Source organism: Epinephelus lanceolatus, chromosome 22 (genome assembly GCF_041903045.1).
Source record: "Epinephelus lanceolatus isolate andai-2023 chromosome 22, ASM4190304v1, whole genome shotgun sequence".
NCBI lineage: Eukaryota > Metazoa > Chordata > Actinopteri > Perciformes > Serranidae > Epinephelus > Epinephelus lanceolatus.
This window is the reverse complement of record NC_135755.1, coordinates 16635683-16658108: the sequence shown is the minus strand read 5'-3', so window position 1 is coordinate 16658108 and position 22426 is coordinate 16635683. Positions and strand designations below refer to the sequence as shown.

Below are 22426 nucleotides of genomic sequence, written 5' to 3'. Positions count from 1 at the left end.
CATGTTGCAACTGTTGGCAAGAAAAACATGAGGCCCAGGAGCGCACTCTGATACTGATATAACAAGCTGTAAAGCAAGCAAACTACTCTGCTGCAGCTCCTCCTTAGATCTATCTGCATTGAAGAAAGCGGGAGTGTTGATCAAATTAATGCTTTTTCCATTAACAAATTTGGTTTCTGCTTGATATTATTTTTATTTCAGAGTTGAGGGTGATTGATCGTGATACTTATTTATGCTACTGGGTAGATTAGTAAGTAAGTATAAAGAAAGACAAAATCAAAATTGTACAAAAGTCCAGTACAAGTATGTCAGAATTGTATTTAAGTACAGTACTTGAGTTAATGTATTTATCTTCCACCACTGCTCTCATCAGTTGGTGAAGGAGACAGAACATTGAACTTAAACTTGTCAGTGGCCAAAATCTCTTCTTCAACTAATACTGTTCTGTGCTGCCATCTAGAGGTTACTGGACTACACTGCAGTGTGACACAGCTTGGTGTTTTCTGGCGGTTTCTCTTCATAAATACTTTATAGGACGTGACAAAACTCCCAGCAAATCTTCCTCAGATATAGATGACATGGTATACTCTGCTCAGATTTTATTGGCTAGATGATTAACACAATTGTCTGTGTGTAACAACAACCAAACATGTGACTCGTCAAAATGTTCCCATTCCTAAATCGTCAAATACTGCTGCTTTGTCAAGTATTCAGTCAGGGATTTGTCAAACGCTGATGCCAAAAGCCTCCTTTCACAGTTGTATTTCAATCAGGAGAGACTGAAGGATGAAGTAAAGTTAATAATTAATACAGAATATGAGTGTACAGATTAACAGATGATTTGCACTGATTAAGATTAAACAGAAGTCTTTGGCTCTTGGACACCAGAAGGAGATATTTTGTGATCGAGGGACATCTAGTGAGCTGTGTGAGAGTGTGTGGGTTACTTTACCAAGTAAATCAAATCAAATTTTTTCACAAGTTTGAGTTTATTGATTGTTCATATTTATCTTGGTCATACATTTTAATCCACTAACAATCACAGCTATTTGAACAAAGTGATGTTGTACATAGATTAAATGATATTTGCTGATTAGCTTTTGCAACAGAGAACAGTGAACAATGAGTACATTGATTTGATTACAACATTTTTAAAAGATCTCAGACATAAAATATATTAAAACAATTTTATATTTGTGGTTTGTAGCTTCAGTTTACAGCAGGGATACTCAACTTGCCGTGCTCAGGGGCAACTTTTGCAAAATGACAACCAGTTAATAAAGAAACATTGAAATATTCATCAATAAATAAAATAAATGAGTTGCCTGTTTTCAACCCCCTGACGTTTACTGTACGCGGGGGTGTTTTTTAGGACTTGAGGACATTTGGGATGTAGCCCTGACCTTAGAAAACAAGCTCTATTTTGATGCTTTTTTGCACTCTGGCAGTTAACTGACTTTGACCTTTGACCTTCGACCACCTAATTCCTCAGTCTAAGTGGATATTTTTGCCAAATTCAAAAAAATTTCATCCAGGCGTTCGAGAGGAGTCGTGCTCATGAGATTGAGGCTGATGCAAGGTTACATTGACTTTGGCCTTTGACCAGTGACCACAAACATTTAATCAGGTCATGGTTGTGTCCAAGTGGACATTGGTGCCAAATTTGGCATTCTTTTGAGATACTACATTAGCAAGAATGGGAGGGACAAACAGATGGATGGATGGAAGGACAGACAACCTGAAATCATAATGCCTCTGGCCTATCACTGGTGTGGAGGCACAAAGATAGATTGTGAAACAGGAAAAGGTGCTTGAAGCTCAGACAAGATAAAACCTGTGACATAAGTAAACATACTTCAGCTCAAAGGTTAACGATGGGTTAAAACAAGATTTTCACGTGATCAACCGGGAGACCAGACTTTACTGATATCAGCATGAACTGATGAAGCCTCCTGGATAAGAGGTGAAACGACTTCTAAGACAAAACTAAGTCCAGTTGCGTTCGATTCAATTGCCTTGAGAAAACTATGACCTGGATAAATGAGAATATCCACAGGCACGACTTTATTGATAAATTCTCCTCCCTGTCTTCAGGAGTCACAGCTCATTATAGGTTTTAACTCCCTTTTTACTTTGAATCTGGTGGTTTGCTGAAAACATTAAAATAAGCTACCACTCCATCTATGGTCGATACAATAGACCAGGCTCCCCTCTTGACAGCAGCTGTTGTCATCTGTGCTGCTTCCCATGGCGTGTCTGCTCCCTCAGCTGCATGATATCCCGTATAACCTCCCACTACTGCTCCCAGTGCAGCAAATAGCCCTGCAATTGAGATCAATGTTTTTCTAGTTGCTCTTCGTCCCCCTTCTACTGCTGCTCTTGTTGCTGCTGCTACTGGTCCTGCTGCTGTTTCTCCTGCACCAGCAGCTGCTGCTGCTTCTTTTGCTGCTTGTAAAGTTTTGGCCACAGGCAATATTTTTTTTAAAGCTAAGTCAACTACTTCACCCATCACTACTACACCAAATATAGCTCCTAACACTGCACCTGTTCCAACACCTGCCAGTCTGATCCAGATCTCCTTAAATGCCCTGTCTTTAGCCTGCCGTGTGTTTTCTTCCTCTGACATGTTTCCTGATGACTTTCTAATGTGCTTTTTCTTTTCTTCAGTTATTTCCTGTACTACTTGGAGCATCTCATTGGTGTAGCAGCCTCCATTGTTTGCTTTTGTTATCTCAACTATTGTGTTAAGTAGTTTCTCCACCTGGTACTTGTTGCTCCTGTATTCATCCTTTGGGTTGTCTTTCCAGTATTCATTGTCAATGACATGGCAGCGGCCTCCTCACTTATTCACTAGATCACTCAATGACTTATTCTGATGGACAAATTCCTCAATTGTCTGTCCCTTGAGCTGGTCACCATAAGTGAAGACAACTGTTGCATATTTGAAGACTTCTTCAGAGAAGTATTGGTGTATTTTGTTGATGACAGCCTGCTCCTGCTTGGTGAATTTCTCCACTTTAAGTACAAGGAGAAAAGCACATCTCACGCTTCAGCTCCTCCTCAGATTTCTCTGTGTCAAAAAAACCAGGAGTGTCGATCAAAGTGATGTTTCTTCCATTGACAGATTTGGTTTCTGCTTGACATGCAGTTGTTCCAGAGTTAGCAGTATCATCAACCTTGAATGGTTTCTCTCCAAGTATGGTGTTAGCCAGGCTGCTTTTCCCAGCTCCAGTTTTCCCCAGAATGACAACTCTCCTTGTGTCTGACACTGAAAGAGAATAATGTCCATCAATACATTGTACATTTATCTTTTGGTTGTTTCACATATATAAGAAGATACACATTAACTTATCTAAAATTGTCATTGGTCAAAAATAAGTTACTCACAAAACAACGGAATTATCATTATAAGAGAATTAAGAGTGGTGTCAATACATAAAAAGAAACCAACATGACCCCGATCAGAGTCCTTTAATATTGGGTATCTGGCACAGACTCCAGACTCATACTTACATTTACCCAAACCTTAATGTTTATTTGGCACAGATGAAAGACAGACAGATAAAATGACAGCTGTAGACTACTCAATCATCTATGTTATTTCTAATTCCAGCCTTTATTTTGACTCAAATTGTCCCACCCATTAAATATGGCAGCTTAGTCAGTGGCCTTGTGCTTTAACCTATGACACTCGCGGTACCCCTCTAGCATCTGTTTTTAAAGCTAAGGGACAGCGTGCCAATTTCTGCTCATTACAGGCAGTCTTTTCAAAATAAACATCTGTGTTCACATGACACAGGCCACAAAACTAGTTGGTTATGTTTAGAAAACAAATAATGGTGTGGCTTAAAATAAGAGCCTTTGTTGTGTATCTTAAGTTAGTTAGTGACTTTGTCGTGATGTTCGTCACGTGACATTCACAACGTAACCAAGCTAAAAAATCTCTACATTTTACATGGGACGTGAACACTGGTCTCCTGAGTCAAAGTCTCTTGTTTGTTTGACCCATCCACCACCCCTCCCTCCCTGCATGCACTTTCTTGCTCTTTATACTGTGTCATCACTGCAGACAGGTTTCCATTGGAGTTATTTGAGTTCCACTTTGTAGCACAGCACATTTATCATAGTTGGGTGGCGGTCTGGAAATAAATGAAAAGGTTCTTCAACTGGGAAGGTAAGCAACATTTGGTTGAATTTGAAAATTTAAATATTCTAATATATTATAAAAATGATACTTATATTCTAAAACTGTATAAATAAAACCCAAGCATACTTTATCAAATGCTTTATTTAAAATCAGCTAAAAGAATTAAATAAATATATGTCTGATGTTATCACTGATGTGACTACCTTGTGGATTTGGATGAATTATATTTGATAATACCTTTTCAATCTATTTACACTTTCTATTATACACTGTAATATAATTAGTTATATTAATACAGGTAGGTCCTTATACCTTCCACATGAATCTTGTTTAACTACAGTTATATCAAACCTTCCTGTTGAGTTTCTGTGAGTTTTCTTTCCCCATATGAATAACTGAAGGCATTAAGCAACAGAGTTTTAAGAGATTCATAAAAAGTCTGATTAAAGTCTACAGGTGTGCCATCGGCATGGATTTTGTTGTTTGGTTAGATGTTATTTTGTATTTATGTGTTGTTTTGTGTTTTTGTAAATGTGTGTATTTATGTGAGACAGCTGACGTCCTGGAACGCAAAACAAACACAAGATGTTTTTATTCTGATAAAAAGGTAATGTAGAATAACTACCACAAGACCCGGCTCAGTCTTGGCACGGTGCTTAAAACTAGTGATGGCTAAATGAGGCCTCATGAAACACTGTCTTTATTTTCTGAAGCCACCAGATGGCGCTGTCTGTTCAACAAAGGTTTGAAAGCACACTTCATTGCCAGCCCTTCAGCCTTTATCTTTAAACCAAGAGCGCCATCTGGTGGGGTCAGAAAAAAATTGGTAGAAAAAGATTTCCGCACACTTAATCTACGTAGAGTCTCACTTCATTTTTGAGCTCAACAATAAACAACGCACATTGCTTCCTTTTTCCCCTGAGCTGGTGTTTCTTGCTCCTCCAGGCCACTGTCCTTAGCAGCGGCATTCTGCCCTAACACTGCTTTTAGCTCTGGTAGCCAAAAAGCCATGGCAATATTTAGGAGAGTATACCCATTTCCACCTTGGAAACCTACCAATCTACTTAGTAGTACACCTTCCTCATCAGCTTCCACTTCACCACAGATTTAGCCAGTATTTGCAAAAATAATTTCTTTCTCCTTTCCTCTAAAATGGTAATTACTCCCTTGTTCCCCAAAGTCTTATCTTCCACTGTACCTACAGTTATTAGTACCTCATTCATACAACAAAATAACACTGTAAAGCGCAGGCTGTGATCTATGGCAGCCATCTAAATGTAGCAACTGCATGCTGGAAATGATGATTTAAATTGAACAAAGCTATTATGAAAAGCTCTGCATCTCACAACGCAATATACAGTGTTCAGTCCTGACAGAAATAACTGAAAGAAATAAACTTACCCATTATGTTGTCAAAAGTAAAGTTGCTGTTTAGTGACAATCGGTCTGAGTGTGAAGGCTGCCAGAGTGTGAGAGAGACATTTGCTGTTAGTTTTACTTTCTGATTCGTGGCAGACAATTAAAATACCTGTATAGGCGTTTCCAAGCACATCCATTTTGTATGCCTCACCTGAGGGCATTATCTGATTGTGGAAACACAGAAAAACATGTGAGTCATTTTTGAAATGCATTTGCAGGCCTTGGTAGACAGCTTAATATCCATGATGAAAAAAATCATCATAGCCCAAACAAAGTACCTAACTGTACTCAAGCAGCTTGTGTTGTGGAATAAATTAGAATAAATGAAACTCAGAACTCAGGTTTGCACATTTGAGGGTTCACTCACAAGAAAGCCAAATATGTGACACCCCTACAAGCCTTTCTGTACATAGACATTCAAAAAAGGGTTTCCATTACATAAAATGCTAGTTGTTGTTATTTAGCCAAGATTATCTCGACCCAGACACCCAATTGTTTTCTATCTGTTGTAGGAACCAAATCAGACTGTAGATAGCAGATTTGCTTTTTATAAAATGTTAACATTCACTTCCTTTTGCTTACACATACACAAATTTGGTCAAGGTCAGGTCAGAGCGATAGATAAGAACAGAGTGGTGACAGCCTTTGATGTCGCCGCCAGAGCGGTCACGTACATGTAAGCCTCAATAGTTCTATACACAGCCTCCGTTGACATGTTCTTCTATGGGACAGACAGCAGTGAGCTCGCTTTTGAAAGGTAAATATTAAAATAAACCGTACAAAGGTACATATACAACTCTTATTGAATTACTGTGTATACACCAATGTCAGTTATGTGTATTGAGTGGCTGGATGACAACTAAAAGCGTAATTAGACAAGTTTTTCTGTGTGTTTTTTTTTTGGGGGGGGGAGCTTTGTGTTAGCTTCATGGACTACAGATAAATTAGCAACTAAACTGTAATCTGGTGCAATGCATCTCTTATATAGCTACATGGGATTAATGTAGGCTATTTGTGAATACTCCCTGACATTGGACAATGATGATAAATGATGGTTTTCTGTTAAACATTTTATGTATTTAAATGATGACTGTGACAATAAGAGCAATTGTGTGTCTGTGAGAACAAGAAAAAATTAAAAGACAATGTATGAAGGCTCTTACATCACAGAAAATGATAAATTTGACATTAAGGAAGAACAATTTTATTTAACAGAGATCATATTCCAGCATTAGGACAGCAAAACAAAGGTGGGGCTATGAAATGTTTAAAAAAGCCATATGAGATTTACTGCAGGCACAACTATGTACACAACTCTTCAAGCTGTGGTTGGACACACTGGAGAGCTGGTGGAGAGATGCACACTGAAGATGTTCAAGGCCATCATGAATAACCCAGTTCATCCACTCCATAACACCTTGATGGAACAAAAAAACAAAACAGCGGTGGACGGCTCCTCTCTCTTCGAGGCAGGACAGAGAGATACAGAAGATATTACGTATCTACAGCCATCACACTTTTTAATTCTTTTGCAAATAATAAATGAGCTGACAGACAATTGAATAAAGTTATTCTTATTGTTATTATTCTTATCTCATCTGCCATTCACATCTTTAGTGAAGGACCCAATGATGGTCTGAGATGCCTGGTTGAGGAATAGCAACAGTCAGCATTATAAACTCTCAGTCTAACAATGAACTCTGAATATGGGAAACTGAGTATCCAGTTCTAGAACAGCTGATCTGAATTGGTTTTATAAACTCTGAGTATGTTATCCTTTGTATGCCCCGATTCACCATAGCAACACCAGATAAACAAAGAGCAACTTATCTCACGCTAGTGGAACACAAGCTCCTTTTACACGCTTACAGAGAATATGAGCACATATTCTGTAAAAACAGTAACACTACTGTAGTACCTGGTACTAAGATCTCATCCAGTGCATTAATGAGGTTAGGCACTGGATGACAAAAAACTTACAACTCAATGATGATAAAATGGAAATTCTTCTCGTTGGTCCAAAAGCTTTAAAAAAACACATCTTTTTTCACAAGCTTTTAACTAGATGTGTGTGTGTGTGTGTGTGTGGTTTTAACCAGCTGTACCATTACCATTGTTTTGTGTTTTTGTTGTTATCAGGTTTTTACATGCTCTTGTACTGTGTAATCTCCTTGCTGTTATGTGTTTGTTTTTATATGTATGTTGTGTTTGTTTTAAGCACATTGAGCTATGCTTGTCATATGAAATGTGCTATACAAATAAATTTGACTTGACTTGACTAAGATTACTCTTAAAAGTGCCTGACAATGCAACCTCCTGCTAAGGGGCAGGAGGGACCCTTAAACCTTTAATATTTGATCAGTGTAGTGTTTGACCCACTCTGACTTCCCTGAACAGGAACAATTTAAAAAAGAGGCGTATCTGGTGTAAAAGTAAGTTGGCTTTATTACAAGGAAATTGATTTGCAGTGGGGGAAAAAATACACGTCATTCCACACTTAAAACAACATAAACATGAACACTCCATACAGTATCTCCATTTACACATAATGTTATGGCCAGATTGGCTGGATCCTATTTCCATATCCATTGCAGAGTGAACCGGGCAATGTCATGGATAATCTACAGGCATCGTCATCTATTGCTAAAAAAAATAAACTTTATGTACATGTTGTTAGTCCAGGAGTGTGGCAGATGATTTGTTTCACATAAAGATACAGTTTTGTTTAATTGGAGTGTCGCGTACCCTTAAACAGGAGACGAAAGTAGGTGCTAATGTAAAGGCACCATAAATGCATATTAACTGCAACAACACATTGTTATTATTACAGAGAATGAGGGAGAAATTGAGGCAGAATCTGAAAATGATAGGGAAGTACCAGGAGGCAGTCTGCAGATAGAGGATGAAGGAGAGGTCAGCGGACTTCCAGGGGCCAGTCAGTCAGGGGCTGCCACTGAAGAAGCCACTTCTACAGGGGAAGGTGATCCAGGGACCAGTGTGCTAGGGGCCAGTCATGACAGGGTGAGTGTGGAGGACTGAAGGAAGCAACTTAGGATGGAGACACTCCTAAGAAAGAGAGCAGAGAGGGCTCTTGCACAACAAAATAGAATAAATTTGGGATTAAGAAAGAAGTACAATTTAAAAAAAATGACTCAGCAAAGGGTGGTCACTTTGTTCCCATCCCTGGAGCTGGAAAAGGCATAGCTTTAGGAACAGCAAACCCTGCAAGAAGAAAACATGACACACATACACAACTAAGAAAAAGAACAGCCACAAAATAATTTGCTGCTCATGTAATTTTTAGCTACCTCACTTGTGGAGTCTTTTGACAGCAGAAACTTCACAGGGCTCTTTCAGGATCACCTAAAAGACACAATTTAAAATAATTAAACTCAACGTTCCATATAAACATGTAATATTTTTAAATCAGAGGTAAATAATATTAATTCAGTGGCAACAGGTGTTGTGATACACTACGGGAGTATATCACAACAGGTGTTGTGATATACTCCCGTAGTGTTTAAACCACTGTGCAATGTTTTGCTCTTGTACGATTAAGTTTATGAATGTAACATTCAAAGACAAGCTGAAATAGCATTTTTAAGCTGTCTAGCCTCTATAGTGTGACTGTGACATAGTTCCAAGTTAAACATAATATATGCCTTAAATGCTGACAGAAGTAGTAGTAGTAGTGAAGTAGTAGTCCTATTTTAGTCTGTCATCCCACGGCATACATATAAACAGGAATTAAATTATGAGATAATAACACTCTTATGTAAACATTAAAAGAATACACCGTACGTAACGTTAGGTATTTGATAAAGGCTCAGGCAGAAGTATGTGCGCCTGTCCTACATTATCTTCTTATGGAACAGTTCAGAAAACTAATAAAAGCTAACTTAACACATCCGATTAATGTTACCCTTAGCTAACACCGTCAGGTTCGGATGATAAAATCTAAATAAAACCCCTTAGTAATCATCCCAACTATATGTGATTTGTCTGTGATTCATTAATCAAACAAAAACACCACAAATGTTAGGTGCTAAACGGTGCTAAACCTACACAGCTGGCGACGTCGAGCTAACGAACTAGGAGGCAATGGCTGAAAACCAATCATAATTCCTGACTCAAAAAAAAACCATAATTACATTACATACAAAAATAATCGATATCTACATAATAAAGGACCTCCGATATAATAAACTCACGTAATGACTTAAAATTGGTCGATATTTCATCACCTTACCTCAGGAGTTTCTCGTCATGCGGCCATTGAAATAAACGGGGTCCGACTCCACGGGAGGAATGTTTGGAACTATAGAGGGCTCCATAACCCGGAAGTTCTGTCCGCCATGTTTTACAACGGAGTCCTATGGGAGTGTCGCCACTCTGTTCTTATCTATCGCTCTGGGTCAGGTCACTTGCACTACTGTTGTTGCTATGAGAGATGGGATCCTACATGGACACAAATCAGGACAAGCTATCACATGCCCACAATGAAATAGTTACTTGTTTACTAAAAACTTTATTTGAGGAAATACAAAAGATTTTCATGTGATCTGCAGGGAGACATGACTTTAATGAAAAATTCTCCTCCCCATCTTCAGGAGTCACAGCTCACTGTAGGTTTTGACTCTCTTTTAACTTTGAATCTGGTGGTTTGCTGAAAACATTCAAACAATCTCTCACTCCATCTATGATAGAGAAGGCTCCCCCCGTGACAGCAGCTGCTGACATTTTTGCTGCGTCCCATGGCGTGTCTGCTCCCTCAGCTGCATTATATCCTTTATAACCTCCCACTGCTGCTCCCACTGCAGCAGATACCCCTGCAATTGAGATTAATGTTATTCCAGCTGCTCCTGCTCCCCCTGCTCCTCCTGCTCCTCCTGCTGCTGCTGTTCCTCCTACACCAGCTGCTCCTGCTGCTGCTCCTTTTGCTGCTAGTACAACTGTTTTGGCCACAGGCACTAGTTCCTTTAAAGCTAAGACAACTACTCCAACCGTCACTACTACACCAAACAAAGCTCCTGACACTGCACCTGTTGCAACACCTGCCAGTCTGATCCAGATCTCCTTATATGCCCTGTCTTTAGCCTGCCATGTGATCTCGTCTTCTGACATGTTTCCCGATGACTTTCTCATGCACATCTTCTTTTGTTCAATTATTTCCTGTACTACTTGGAGCCTCTCATTGGTCTAACACCTTCCTTTGTTTGCTTCAGTTATCCCATCTATTGTCTTGAGCAGCTCCTCCACCTGGTACTTGTTGCTCCTGTATTCATCCTGTTGGTTGTTCTTACAGTATTTATTATCAGTGACATGGCAGCGGCCTCCACACTTTTTCCACAAGATCACTCAACAGCCATTTCTCAATGTGCGTTCTTGTGCGGACTTGTGTTCTTGTGGACTTGTGACACGTCATCAGTCACAGCCCAAGTACTGTTCCAATTCAAAGTTCACATCTAGCAAAGTTCAGTCCAAATGCCCAGATGTGTTCCCACCATGCCCCTTTTACCAGGGATGCATTGGAGCAGACTTGTGTGGACTTCAAACAGCCAGGTATCCCAGCATGCATTTCGCAACAATCATCGGAAATGGCGAGTGAGGGAAAGCCGATATGTGACTGTTGTTTTGTCACGGAATGCAGTGTTTTCATGCATAGTTTAAACTTCAAACCTGTGGTCGATGTATTAATATAGAGCCCACTTGAATGTGACTGAGGTCCCGCTAGATGACAGCGGTGTCAGCGCTCATAGATAATAAACATGTGTGTATGAGCGCTCAGGCTGCCCCACTGAGAGCAGCCTCTCTCGGGTAGTCCTTTTAAATTCATCGCTGATATCTCTGTAGTGGTTAAATATGAAATGTAATTCGTTTGGGGAATGTCTAATGGGCAATATTCAGTCTCAGTATATAAGATATATTATTAAATGTTGTAACATTGTTCATTTAATTGTTGTTCTTTGTGTTCTTTTGCTTATTTATGTGTTTTTACCATTCAATAATGATTTTAATTTAAGAATTTATTATAATTCATTTATTGTATTTAAAGATTAATTATTTTTTTCTAGGTGTACCAAGTTAACAGTCAAGTCTACATAAAAATGTAGACAGAATGCATAATGATGAGACAAATGCAGTGATGGACAATAACTAAGTATATTTACTCAAGTAGCTACTGTACTTAAAATTTGATGTTCTTGTACTTTGGGTATTTCCATTTACTTAGAGGGAAATACTGTACATTCTGCTCAAACTACATTTATTTGATAGCTATAGTTACTTTTCAGATAGTTTGTTTTATATGTTGTAAGTTTCATATTTACAAGTTGCTGTGTGTTGTTATAGATTAGACTAGTACACCAGTGAAAGGTGTTAAAATTAGTTCTACCATGACAACATTTAAATGCTGCTTACATGTAGCCTATGCGTAAATTGATCAATTAATACTCAATACATATTCATGTATGATTAAATTGGGTCACTCTGCATAATGAGTACTTTTAACTTTTCATTTTAAGTAGGCCTACATTTTGCTGACAATACCCATATACTTTTACTCAAGTCAGATTTGCAGCACTTTTACTTGTGACTGAGTTTTTGTTCTTTGTTGTGATATTACTACTTTTCCTGGGTAAATACCAAATAATAGACATGCAAGCATAGCACGTCTCATCCTCATCCTCTGCCTCAGTCTCCGCTGTCTTTCTTGGATCTGCCTCCTCAGCTGGGCAGCCTCCTCCTCAGCCTGCAGGTACAGCAATCCTGCTGCAATAACTGCACAAAGACGCCTTCTCCGATCCATGTCAATTATTGATTTAACTCGCCAGTGCTCATGCTTACAATAACCACCAACTCTCCACAAACTTTTCCCCCCCGCACCTGACTTTTGATTACACATGATCTGAAGCTAGTTGCGGGAATTGGATATAGATTAAATATGATCAAAAGCCAGCTGCGGGGAAAAGGTTTTATAAGACATTTCATGAAAATATTTTGGCTATTTATGTATTTTTGTATGTCAGTAATATATGTTGAAACGTTAAAAACATATACACATTAATTTCTTACAATGACGCAGGGCTGGGCTGTGTTTATATAGTTTTATTCTAAATACACGTATAGACCTACAACACAGTACAACAGCCGAGGCGAGCGGAGGTGGTGACATCATCAAGTTTGCTGCTGTTCCAAAAGCAGAAATGACTGTACTCCTGTCCTCACGTTCTTGGGAAGTCAGGACTCTCGCGTGAACTTACCAAGTCTGAACTTGCCAAGTCCACAAGTCCGAACTGCTGAACTTGAGTACTGAGAAATGGCTAATGACTTATTCCTGTGGACAAATTCCTCAATTGTCTGTCCCTTGAGCTGCTCACCAAGAGTGAAGACGATTGTTGCGTATTTGAAGACCTCTTCAGAGAAGTACGGGTGTATTTCGTTGATGACAGCCTGCTCCTGCTCTGTGAATTTCGCCACTTTAAATACAGCGAGAAAAGCATGAGGCCCAGGAGTGCACTCTGTGATACACCTCAGTATCTCACGCTTCAAATTCTCCTCAGATCTCTTTGTGTCGAAGAAACCAGGAGTGTCGACCAAAGTGATGTTTCTTCCATTGACAGATCTGGTTTCTGCTTGACATGCAGTTGTTCCAGAGTTGGAAGTATCATCAACCTTGAATGGTTTCTCTCGAAGTATGGTGTTAGCCAGGCTGCTTTTCCCAGCTCCAGTTTTTCCCAGAATGACAAGTCTCCTTGTGTCTGACACTGAAAGACAATAATGTACATTTACACTGCCTGGCCAAAAAAAAAGTCACCACCAAAAAAAAAGGTCATACACTCGAATATTTCGTTGGACCGCCTTTAGCTTTGATTACGGCACGCATTCGCTGTGGCATTGTTTCGATAAGCTTCTGCAATGTCACAAGATTTATTTCCATCCAGTGTTGCATTAATTTTTCACCAAGATCTTGCATTGATGATGGTAGAGTCTGACCGCTGCGCAAAGCCTTCTCCAGCACATCCCAAAGATTCTCAATAGGGTTAAGGTCTGGACTCTGTGGTGGCCAATCCATGTGTGAAAATGATGTCTCATGCTCCCTCAACCAGTCTTTCACAATTTGAGCCCGATGAATCCTGGCATTGTCATCTTGGAATATGCCCGTGCCATCAGGGAAGAAAAAACCTATTGATGGAATAACCTGGTCATTCAGTATATTCAGGTAGTCAGCTGACCTCATTCTTTGAGCACATACTGTTGCTGAACCTAGACCTGACCAACTGCAGCAACCCCAGATCATAACACTGCCCCCACAGGCTTGTACAGTAGGCACTAGGCATGATGGGTGCATCACTTCATCTGCCTCTCTTCTTACCCTGATGCGCCCATCACTCTGGAACAGGGTAAATCTGGACTCATCAGACCACATGACCTTCTTCCATTGCTCCAGAGTCCAATCTTTATGCTCCCTAGCAAATTGAAGCCTTTTTTTCCGGTTAGCCTGACTGATTAGTGGTTTTCTTAAGGCTACACAGCTGTTCAGTCCCAATCCCTTGAGTTCCCTTCACATTGTGCGTGTGGAAATGCTCTTACTTTCACTATTAAACATAGCCCTGAGTTCTACTGTTGTTTTTCTTCGATTTGATCTCACCAAACGTTTAAGTGATCGCCGATCACGATCATTGAGGATTTTTTTCCGGCCACATTTCTTCCTCGAAGACGATGGGTCCCCACTATCCTTCCAGTTTTTAATAATGCGTTGGACAGTTCTTAACCCAATTTTAGTAGTTTCTGCAATCTCCTTAGATGTTTTCTCTGCTTGATGCATGCCAATGATTTGACCCTTCTCAAACAGACTAACATCTTTTCCACGACCACGGGATGTGTCTTTCGACATGGTTGTTTAGGAAATGAGAAGCAACTCATTGCACCAGTTGGGGTTAAATAACTTGTTGCCAGCTGAAAGATAATCGCCCATGCAGTAATTATCCAATAGGAGGCTCGTACCTATTTGCTTAGTTAAATCCAGGAGGCGACTTTTTTTTTGGCCAGGCAGTGTATCTTTTGGTTGTTTCACATATATAAGAAGATATGTTTATATAAATTCAAAGTTCATCTTTAAAGATCAGCCAGTAGGACGAGACATTCAGTTTAAAGTCCTCTGTAAGACTTTGAATTTATAAGGTGCAAGGTGGAAGACGATCTTCAGTCTACAGCTCAGTATTTACCAGAGAGGTAACGTGGGTGAAACAGTCAAAACTCTCAGCAAGTCTTCCTCAGATACAGATGACACAGGATATTCTGCTGAGATGTTATTGGCCAGTGGTTGATGCAGGTGACTCGCCCTCTCACACAGGAGGCTACATACCTGGCTGCTACATTTTACAGCAGACAATACTGATTTGATTTCAGTATTTAATATGATCATTTGAAGGATAATTTAGCCAAAGTAAGATTTCCCAGAATGCCATATGTTGTAGAGTAATGAACAATGATGATAACCATAAGAAGTAACGTAATACTCATCAGTAATAGTCTTTTAGCTGTCTGCAGGTGTAAGAAGATACACATGAGTTCAGTTACAATAAAAATCCTCATTGATTGACACAAACACACACACACACTGTATAGGACAGTATAACCCCGACCATGGACTGTGCTATATGCGATAATGTATCATTATGCAGCATTTTTATTACTCCATTAAATGACAGAATTTAACCTCAGAGCACCGCCCATCAAAATAAACAGGTCGATAGCCAATTGCCTAATTAATTAATGTTGTCTCATAAACTGAAGGCTGCTACAAAGTTCTTTTTCCTGGTGTACAGTGAGCAGACATTTATACAAAGACAAATCACAAGATCAAAAGTCTTTATAAGTGAAAGGTTAATTAAACTACTAACTACAGCGTGTGGGTAAAATTAAGGTGTGGGTTCTGAACTTCTCCTAAGTCCTTCTCTGTGGCGTCTCCAGGCCGTGTTGTAAGGTCAACTAGGCACTAAACTTCCATTTGTGACTCATTTCTGAAAGGAATTTCAATTTTAGTGAAGGATCTGAATATTGTCTTCTATTCAATAACTGTCATCATCATCCTCTACATTAGTGTAACCCCTTTAACTCCTTGTTTCACGACACTTTAAGTCAAATGTCTCTGTACATTGTACATTTGGAGCATAAAGTGATTCTGATTCTGAAGAAAATCTGTCACTGTTCAACAATATGAGAAAAAAAAGGAAGAAAACAAGATCTGTAGAAACCATCTACTAATAGCACCTGTGCACTGTAAAATATATTTAAAACAAATAGCTATTATTCATATTTCAGTGTGCAGTTTTGAGTCCTGACAGAAATAATTGAAAGAAATTAACTTACCACCCATGTTGTCAATAATGAAATAACAGGTGCAACAATAAGTCAGGGTCACACGACTGCAAGAGCGTTTGTGAATATGTTTGTTATATCTTCTCTGACTTCTCTGTCACTAGTTCCCCTCTCTGACGTGTTTCACAATAGAGTCCAATAAAAAGCATACTGAACATGTTTTCATGCACGTGCGGCATTTAGTCACGTTTTAGATTAAATGATTGTGTCATTGTGAAAGCTCAAAATCCATCAACGTGTGGGCCTCTGTCACTCTCAAGGGGGAGGGAAAAAATTAATATAATAAAATACTACTACCACTACTACTTCTATTGCAACTTCTACTTCTTCTTCTTCCACCACGACTAACTAACTTTACCAAGTAAAAACTTTTTGCTCAAATCAATTTTTTTTCACAAGTTTGAGTTTATTGTTCATATTTATCTTGGTCATACATTTTAATCCACTAACAATCACAGCTATTCTAACAAAATGATGTTGTACATAGATTAAATGATATTTGCTGGTTAGCTTTTTGCAACAGGGAACAGTGAACAATGAGTACATTGATTTGATTACAACATTTTTAAAAGATCTCAGACATAAAATATGTTACAACAATTTTATATTTGTGGTTTTTAGCTTCAGTTTACAGCAGGGATACTCAACTTGCCGTGCTCAGTGGCAACTTTTGCAAAATGACAACCAGTTAATAAAGAAACATTTAAATATTTATCAGTAAATATAACAAATGAGTTGCCTGTTTTCAACCCCTTGACGTTTGCTGTACGTGGGGGTGTTTTTTAGGATTTGAAGACATTTGGGACGTAGCCCTTACTTCAGAAAACAAGCTCTATTTTGATGCTTTTTTGCACTCTGGCAGCTAATTTAGATTCAAAGCACAAAAAAATACAATTTGAATCAGTTTTTTTCCATTGTGAACTAGTAAGTGGTTGGTCGACCACCTGGCACCCTGTCGTGGGCCAAATGTGGCCCATGGGCCATGAGTTGAGTCCCACTGGTTTATAGTATATGCACTTAACAACACATCAAACACAGAGTCTGTGGTTAAGATAAAATTGCAACTTGCTGTGCAGCAGTTACAATACAAAGTAAGAAACAGTGAAAAAATATCATATACAATAAAAATAAGGTGCAAATCCAAATATTTACAATGCAGTTTGGATCACGTCCACATCTGTGAAAACACCGGTGCTTCACAAACATCTTCCCCCGGGCAACACACTGTTTTATACAGAACATTATGATGTCACAGTGAAGCTGACCTTTGACCTTTTGTATATACAATGTCTTCAATTCATCATTTTATCCTATTAGACATTTGTGTCATATAGTTAGTGTAGGAATTCTTGAGTTATAACCAAAATGTGTTTTGTGAGGTCACACTGACTTTGACCTTTGACCTTCAACCACCAAATTCTTCAGTCTAAGTGGATATTTTTGCCAAATTCAAAAACATTCCATCCAGGCGTTCGAGAGGAGTCGTGTTCATGAGATTGAGGCCGATGCAAGGTTACACTGACCTTGGCCTTTGACCAGTGACCACAAACATTTAATCAGGTCATGGTTGTGTCCAAGTGGACATTGGTGCCAAATTTGGCATTCTTTTGAGATGCCACGTTATCAAGAATGGGAGGGACGGACAGACGGATGGATGGAAGGACAGACAACCTGAAATCATAATTCCTTTCACTGGTGTGGAGGCACAAAGATAGATTGTGAAACAGGAAAAAGCGCTTGAAGCACAGACAAGATAAAACCTGTGACATATCACATATGAATAAACATACTTCAGCTCAAAGGTTAACGATGGGTTAAAAAGATTTTCATGTGATCTACAGGGAGACATGACTTTAATGATATATTCTCCTCCCTGTCTTCAGGAGTCACAGCTCTTCACTCTCTTTTAACTTTGAATATGTTGGTTTGCTTGAAACATTCAAACGATCTCTCACTCCATCTATGGTCGATATGATAGACTGGGCTCCCTCCTTGAGAGCAGCTGCTGTCATCTTTGCTGCTTCCCATGGCGTGTCTGCTCCCTCAGCTGCATGATATCCTTTATAACCTCCCACTGCTGCTCCCACTGCAGCAGCTGAGATGAATGTTATTCCAGTTGCTCCTAGTCCCCCTGCTCCTGCTGCTCCTCCTGCTATGACTGTTTTGGCTGCAGGCACTAGTTCCTTTAAAGCGCTGACAACAACTAAAACCATCGCTACTACACCAAACAAAGCTCCTAACAATACACCTGTTGCAACACCTGCCAGTCTGATCCAGATCTCCTTAAATGCCCTGTCTTTAGCCTGCCGTGTGATCTCTTCCTCTGACATGTTTCCTGATGACTTTCTAATGTGCATCTTCTTTTGTTCAATTATTTCCTGTACTACTTGGAGCATCTCATTGGTGTAACACCTTCCTTTGTTTGCTTCAGTTAATTCATCTATTGTCTTGAGCAGCTCCTTCACCTGGTACTTGTTGCTCCTGTATTCATCCTGTTGGTTGTTCTTCCAGTATTCATTATCAATGACGTGGCAGCGGCCTCCGCACTTCTTCACCAGATCACTCAATGACGTATTCTGACGGACAAATTCCTCAATTGTCTGTCCCTTGAGTTGGTCACCACAAGTGAAGACAACTGTTGCATATTTGAAGACCTCTTCAGAGAAGTATTGGTGTATTTTGTTGATGACAGCCTGCTCCTGCTTTGTGAATTTCTCCACTTTAAGTACAATGAGAAAAGCATGAGGCCCAGGAGCGCACTCTGTGATACACCTCAGTATCTCATGGTTCAGCTCCTCCTCAGATTTCTCTGTGACAAAGAAACCAGGAGTGTCGATCAAAGTGATGTTTCTTCCATTGACAGATTTGGTTTCTGCTTGACATGCAGTTGTTCCAGAGTTAGCACTATCATCAACCTTGAATGGTTTCTCTCCAAATATGGTGTTAGCCAGGCTGCTTTTCCCAGCTCCAGTTTTTCCCAGAATGACAACTCTCCTTGTGTCTGACACAGAAAGAGAATAATGTCCATCAATACATTGTATATTTATCTTTTGGTTGTTTCACATATATAAGAAGATACACATTAACTTATCTAAAATTGTCATTGGTCAAAAATAAGTTACTCACAAAACAACGGAATTATCATTATAAGAGAATTAAGAGTGGTGTCAATACATAAAAAGAAACCAACATGACCCCGATCAGAGTCCTTTAATATTGGGTATCTGGCACAGACTCCAGACTCATACTTACATTTACCCAAACCTTAATGTTTATTTGGCACAGATGAAAGACAGACAGATAAAATGACAGCTGTAGACTACTCAATCATCTATGTTATTTCTAATTCCAGCTTTTATCTTGACTCAAATTGTCCCACTCATTAAATATGGCAGTTTAGTCAGTGGCCCTGTGCTTTAACCTATGACACTCGGGGTACCCCTCTAGCATCTGTTTTTAAAGCTAAGGGACAGCGTGCCAATTTCTGCTCATTACAGGCAGTCTTTTCAAAATAAACGTCTGTGTTCACATGACACAGGCCACAAAACTAGTTGGTTATGTTTAGAAAACAAATCATGGTGTGGCTTAAAATAAGAGCCTTTGTTGTGTATCTTAAGTTAGTTAGCGACTTTGTCGTGATGTTCGTCACGTGACATTCACAACGTAACCAAGCTAAAAAATCTCAACATTTTACATGGGACATGAACACTGGTCTCCTGAGTCAAAGTCTCTTGTTTGTTTGACCCATCCACCACCCCTCCCTCCCTGCATGCACTTTCTTGCTCTTTATACTATGTCATCACTGCAGACAGGTTTCCATTGGAGTTATTTGAGTTCCACTTTGTAGCACAGTACATTTATCATAGTTGGGTGGCGGTCTGGAAATAAATGAAAAGGTTCTTCAACTGGGAAGGTAAGCAACATGTGGTTGAATTTGAAAATTTAAATATTCTAATATATTATAAAAATGATACTTATATTCTTAAACTGTATAAATAAAACCCAAGCATACTTTATCAAATGCTTTATTTAAAATCAGCTAAAAGAATGAAATAAATATATGTCTGATGTTATCACTGATGTGACTACCTTGTGGATTTGGATGAATTATATTTGATAATACCTTTTCAATCTATTTACACTTTCTATTATACACTGTAATATAATTAGTTATATTAATATAAGCAGGTCCTTATACCTTCCACATGAATCTTGTTTAACTACAGTTATATCAAACCTTCCTGTTGAGTTTCTGTGAGTTTTCTTTCCCCATATGAATAACTGAAGGCTTTAAGCAACAGAGTTTTAAAAGATTCATAAAAAGTCTGATTAAAGTCTGCAGGTGTGCCATCGGCATGGATTTTGTTGTTTGGTTAGATGTTATTTTGTATTTATGTGTTGTTTTGTGTTTTTGTAAATGTGTGTATTTATGTGAGACAGCTGACGTCCTGGAACGCAAAACAAACACAAGATGTTTTTATTCTGATAAAAAGGTAATGTAGAATAACTACCACAAGACCCGGCTCAGTCTTGGCACGGTGCTTAAAACTAGTGATGGCTAAATGAGGCCTCATGAAACACTGTCTTTATTTTCTGAAGCCACCAGATGGCGCTGTCTGTTCAACAAAGGTTTGAAAGCACACTTCATTGCCAGCCCTTCAGCCTTTATCTTTAAACCAAGAGCGCCATCTGGTGGGGTCAGAAAAAAATTGGTAGAAAAAGATTTCCGCACACTTAATCTACGTAGAGTCTCACTTCATTTTTGAGCTCAACAATAAACAACGCACATTGCTTCCTTTTTCCCCTGAGCTGGTGTTTCTTGCTCCTCCAGGCCACTGTCCTTAGCAGCGGCATTCTGCCCTAACACTGCTTTTAGCTCTGGTAGCCAAAAAGCCATGGCAATATTTAGGAGAGTATACCCATTTCCACCTTGGAAACCTACCAATCTACTTAGTAGTACACCTTCCTCATCAGCTTCCACTTCACCACAGATTTAGCCAGTATTTGCAAAAATAATTTCTTTCTCCTTTCCTCTAAAATGGTAATTACTCCCTTGTTCCCCAAAGTCTTATCTTCCACTGTACCTACAGTTATTAGTACCTCATTCATACAACAAAATAACACTGTAAAGCGCAGGCTGTGATCTATGGCAGCCATCTAAATGTAGCAACTGCATGCTGGAAATGATGATTTAAATTGAACAAAGCTATTATGAAAAGCTCTGCATCTCACAACGCAATATACAGTGTTCAGTCCTGACAGAAATAACTGAAAGAAATAAACTTACCCATTATGTTGTCAAAAGTAAAGTTGCTGTTTAGTGACAATCGGTCTGAGTGTGAAGGCTGCCAGAGTGTGAGAGAGACATTTGCTGTTAGTTTTACTTTCTGATTCGTGGCAGACAATTAAAATACCTGTATAGGCGTTTCCAAGCACATCCATTTTGTATGCCTCACCTGAGGGCATTATCTGATTGTGGAAACACAGAAAAACATGTGAGTCATTTTTGAAATGCATTTGCAGGCCTTGGTAGACAGCTTAATATCCATGATGAAAAAAATCATCATAGCCCAAACAAAGTACCTAACTGTACTCAAGCAGCTTGTGTTGTGGAATAAATTAGAATAAATGAAACTCAGAACTCAGGTTTGCACATTTGAGGGTTCACTCACAAGAAAGCCAAATATGTGACACCCCTACAAGCCTTTCTGTACATAGACATTCAAAAAAGGGTTTCCATTACATAAAATGCTAGTTGTTGTTATTTAGCCAAGATTATCTCGACCCAGACACCCAATTGTTTTCTATCTGTTGTAGGAACCAAATCAGACTGTAGATAGCAGATTTGCTTTTTATAAAATGTTAACATTCACTTCCTTTTGCTTACACATACACAAATTTGGTCAAGGTCAGGTCAGAGCGATAGATAAGAACAGAGTGGTGACAGCCTTTGATGTCGCCGCCAGAGCGGTCACGTACATGTAAGCCTCAATAGTTCTATACACAGCCTCCGTTGACATGTTCTTCTATGGGACAGACAGCAGTGAGCTCGCTTTTGAAAGGTAAATATTAAAATAAACCGTACAAAGGTACATATACAACTCTTATTGAATTACTGTGTATACACCAATGTCAGTTATGTGTATTGAGTGGCTGGATGACAACTAAAAGCGTAATTAGACAAGTTTTTCTGTGTGTTTTTTTTTTGGGGGGGGGAGCTTTGTGTTAGCTTCATGGACTACAGATAAATTAGCAACTAAACTGTAATCTGGTGCAATGCATCTCTTATATAGCTACATGGGATTAATGTAGGCTATTTGTGAATACTCCCTGACATTGGACAATGATGATAAATGATGGTTTTCTGTTAAACATTTTATGTATTTAAATGATGACTGTGACAATAAGAGCAATTGTGTGTCTGTGAGAACAAGAAAAAATTAAAAGACAATGTATGAAGGCTCTTACATCACAGAA

At 39.0% G+C, this 22426-nt stretch overlaps 2 protein-coding genes and 1 pseudogene across 3 annotated transcripts in view; all 3 read right to left on the bottom strand.

Annotated features, from left to right (window-relative positions):
- Nucleotides 1-22426, bottom strand: part of LOC117246168 (GTPase IMAP family member 7-like) — a 143643-nt gene that overhangs the window by 47846 nt on the left and 73371 nt on the right. The gene's annotated exons all lie outside the window — the stretch shown is intronic.
- LOC144459775 (GTPase IMAP family member 7-like) lies at nt 977-16007 on the bottom strand (annotated as a pseudogene). Its single transcript, XR_013488573.1, has 2 exons — nt 15941-16007; nt 977-3268 (listed from the first exon to the last, which is right to left on the bottom strand). The product of XR_013488573.1 is annotated as a GTPase IMAP family member 7-like (transcript).
- On the bottom strand, nt 16566-20803 carry LOC144459900 (GTPase IMAP family member 7-like). The gene is made up of 2 exons (XM_078164707.1): nt 20705-20803; nt 16566-18996 (listed from the first exon to the last, which is right to left on the bottom strand). The coding sequence occupies exons 1-2, from the start codon at nt 20801-20803 to the stop codon at nt 17836-17838; spliced, it is 1260 nt and encodes a 419-aa protein (XP_078020833.1). The 3' UTR covers nt 16566-17835.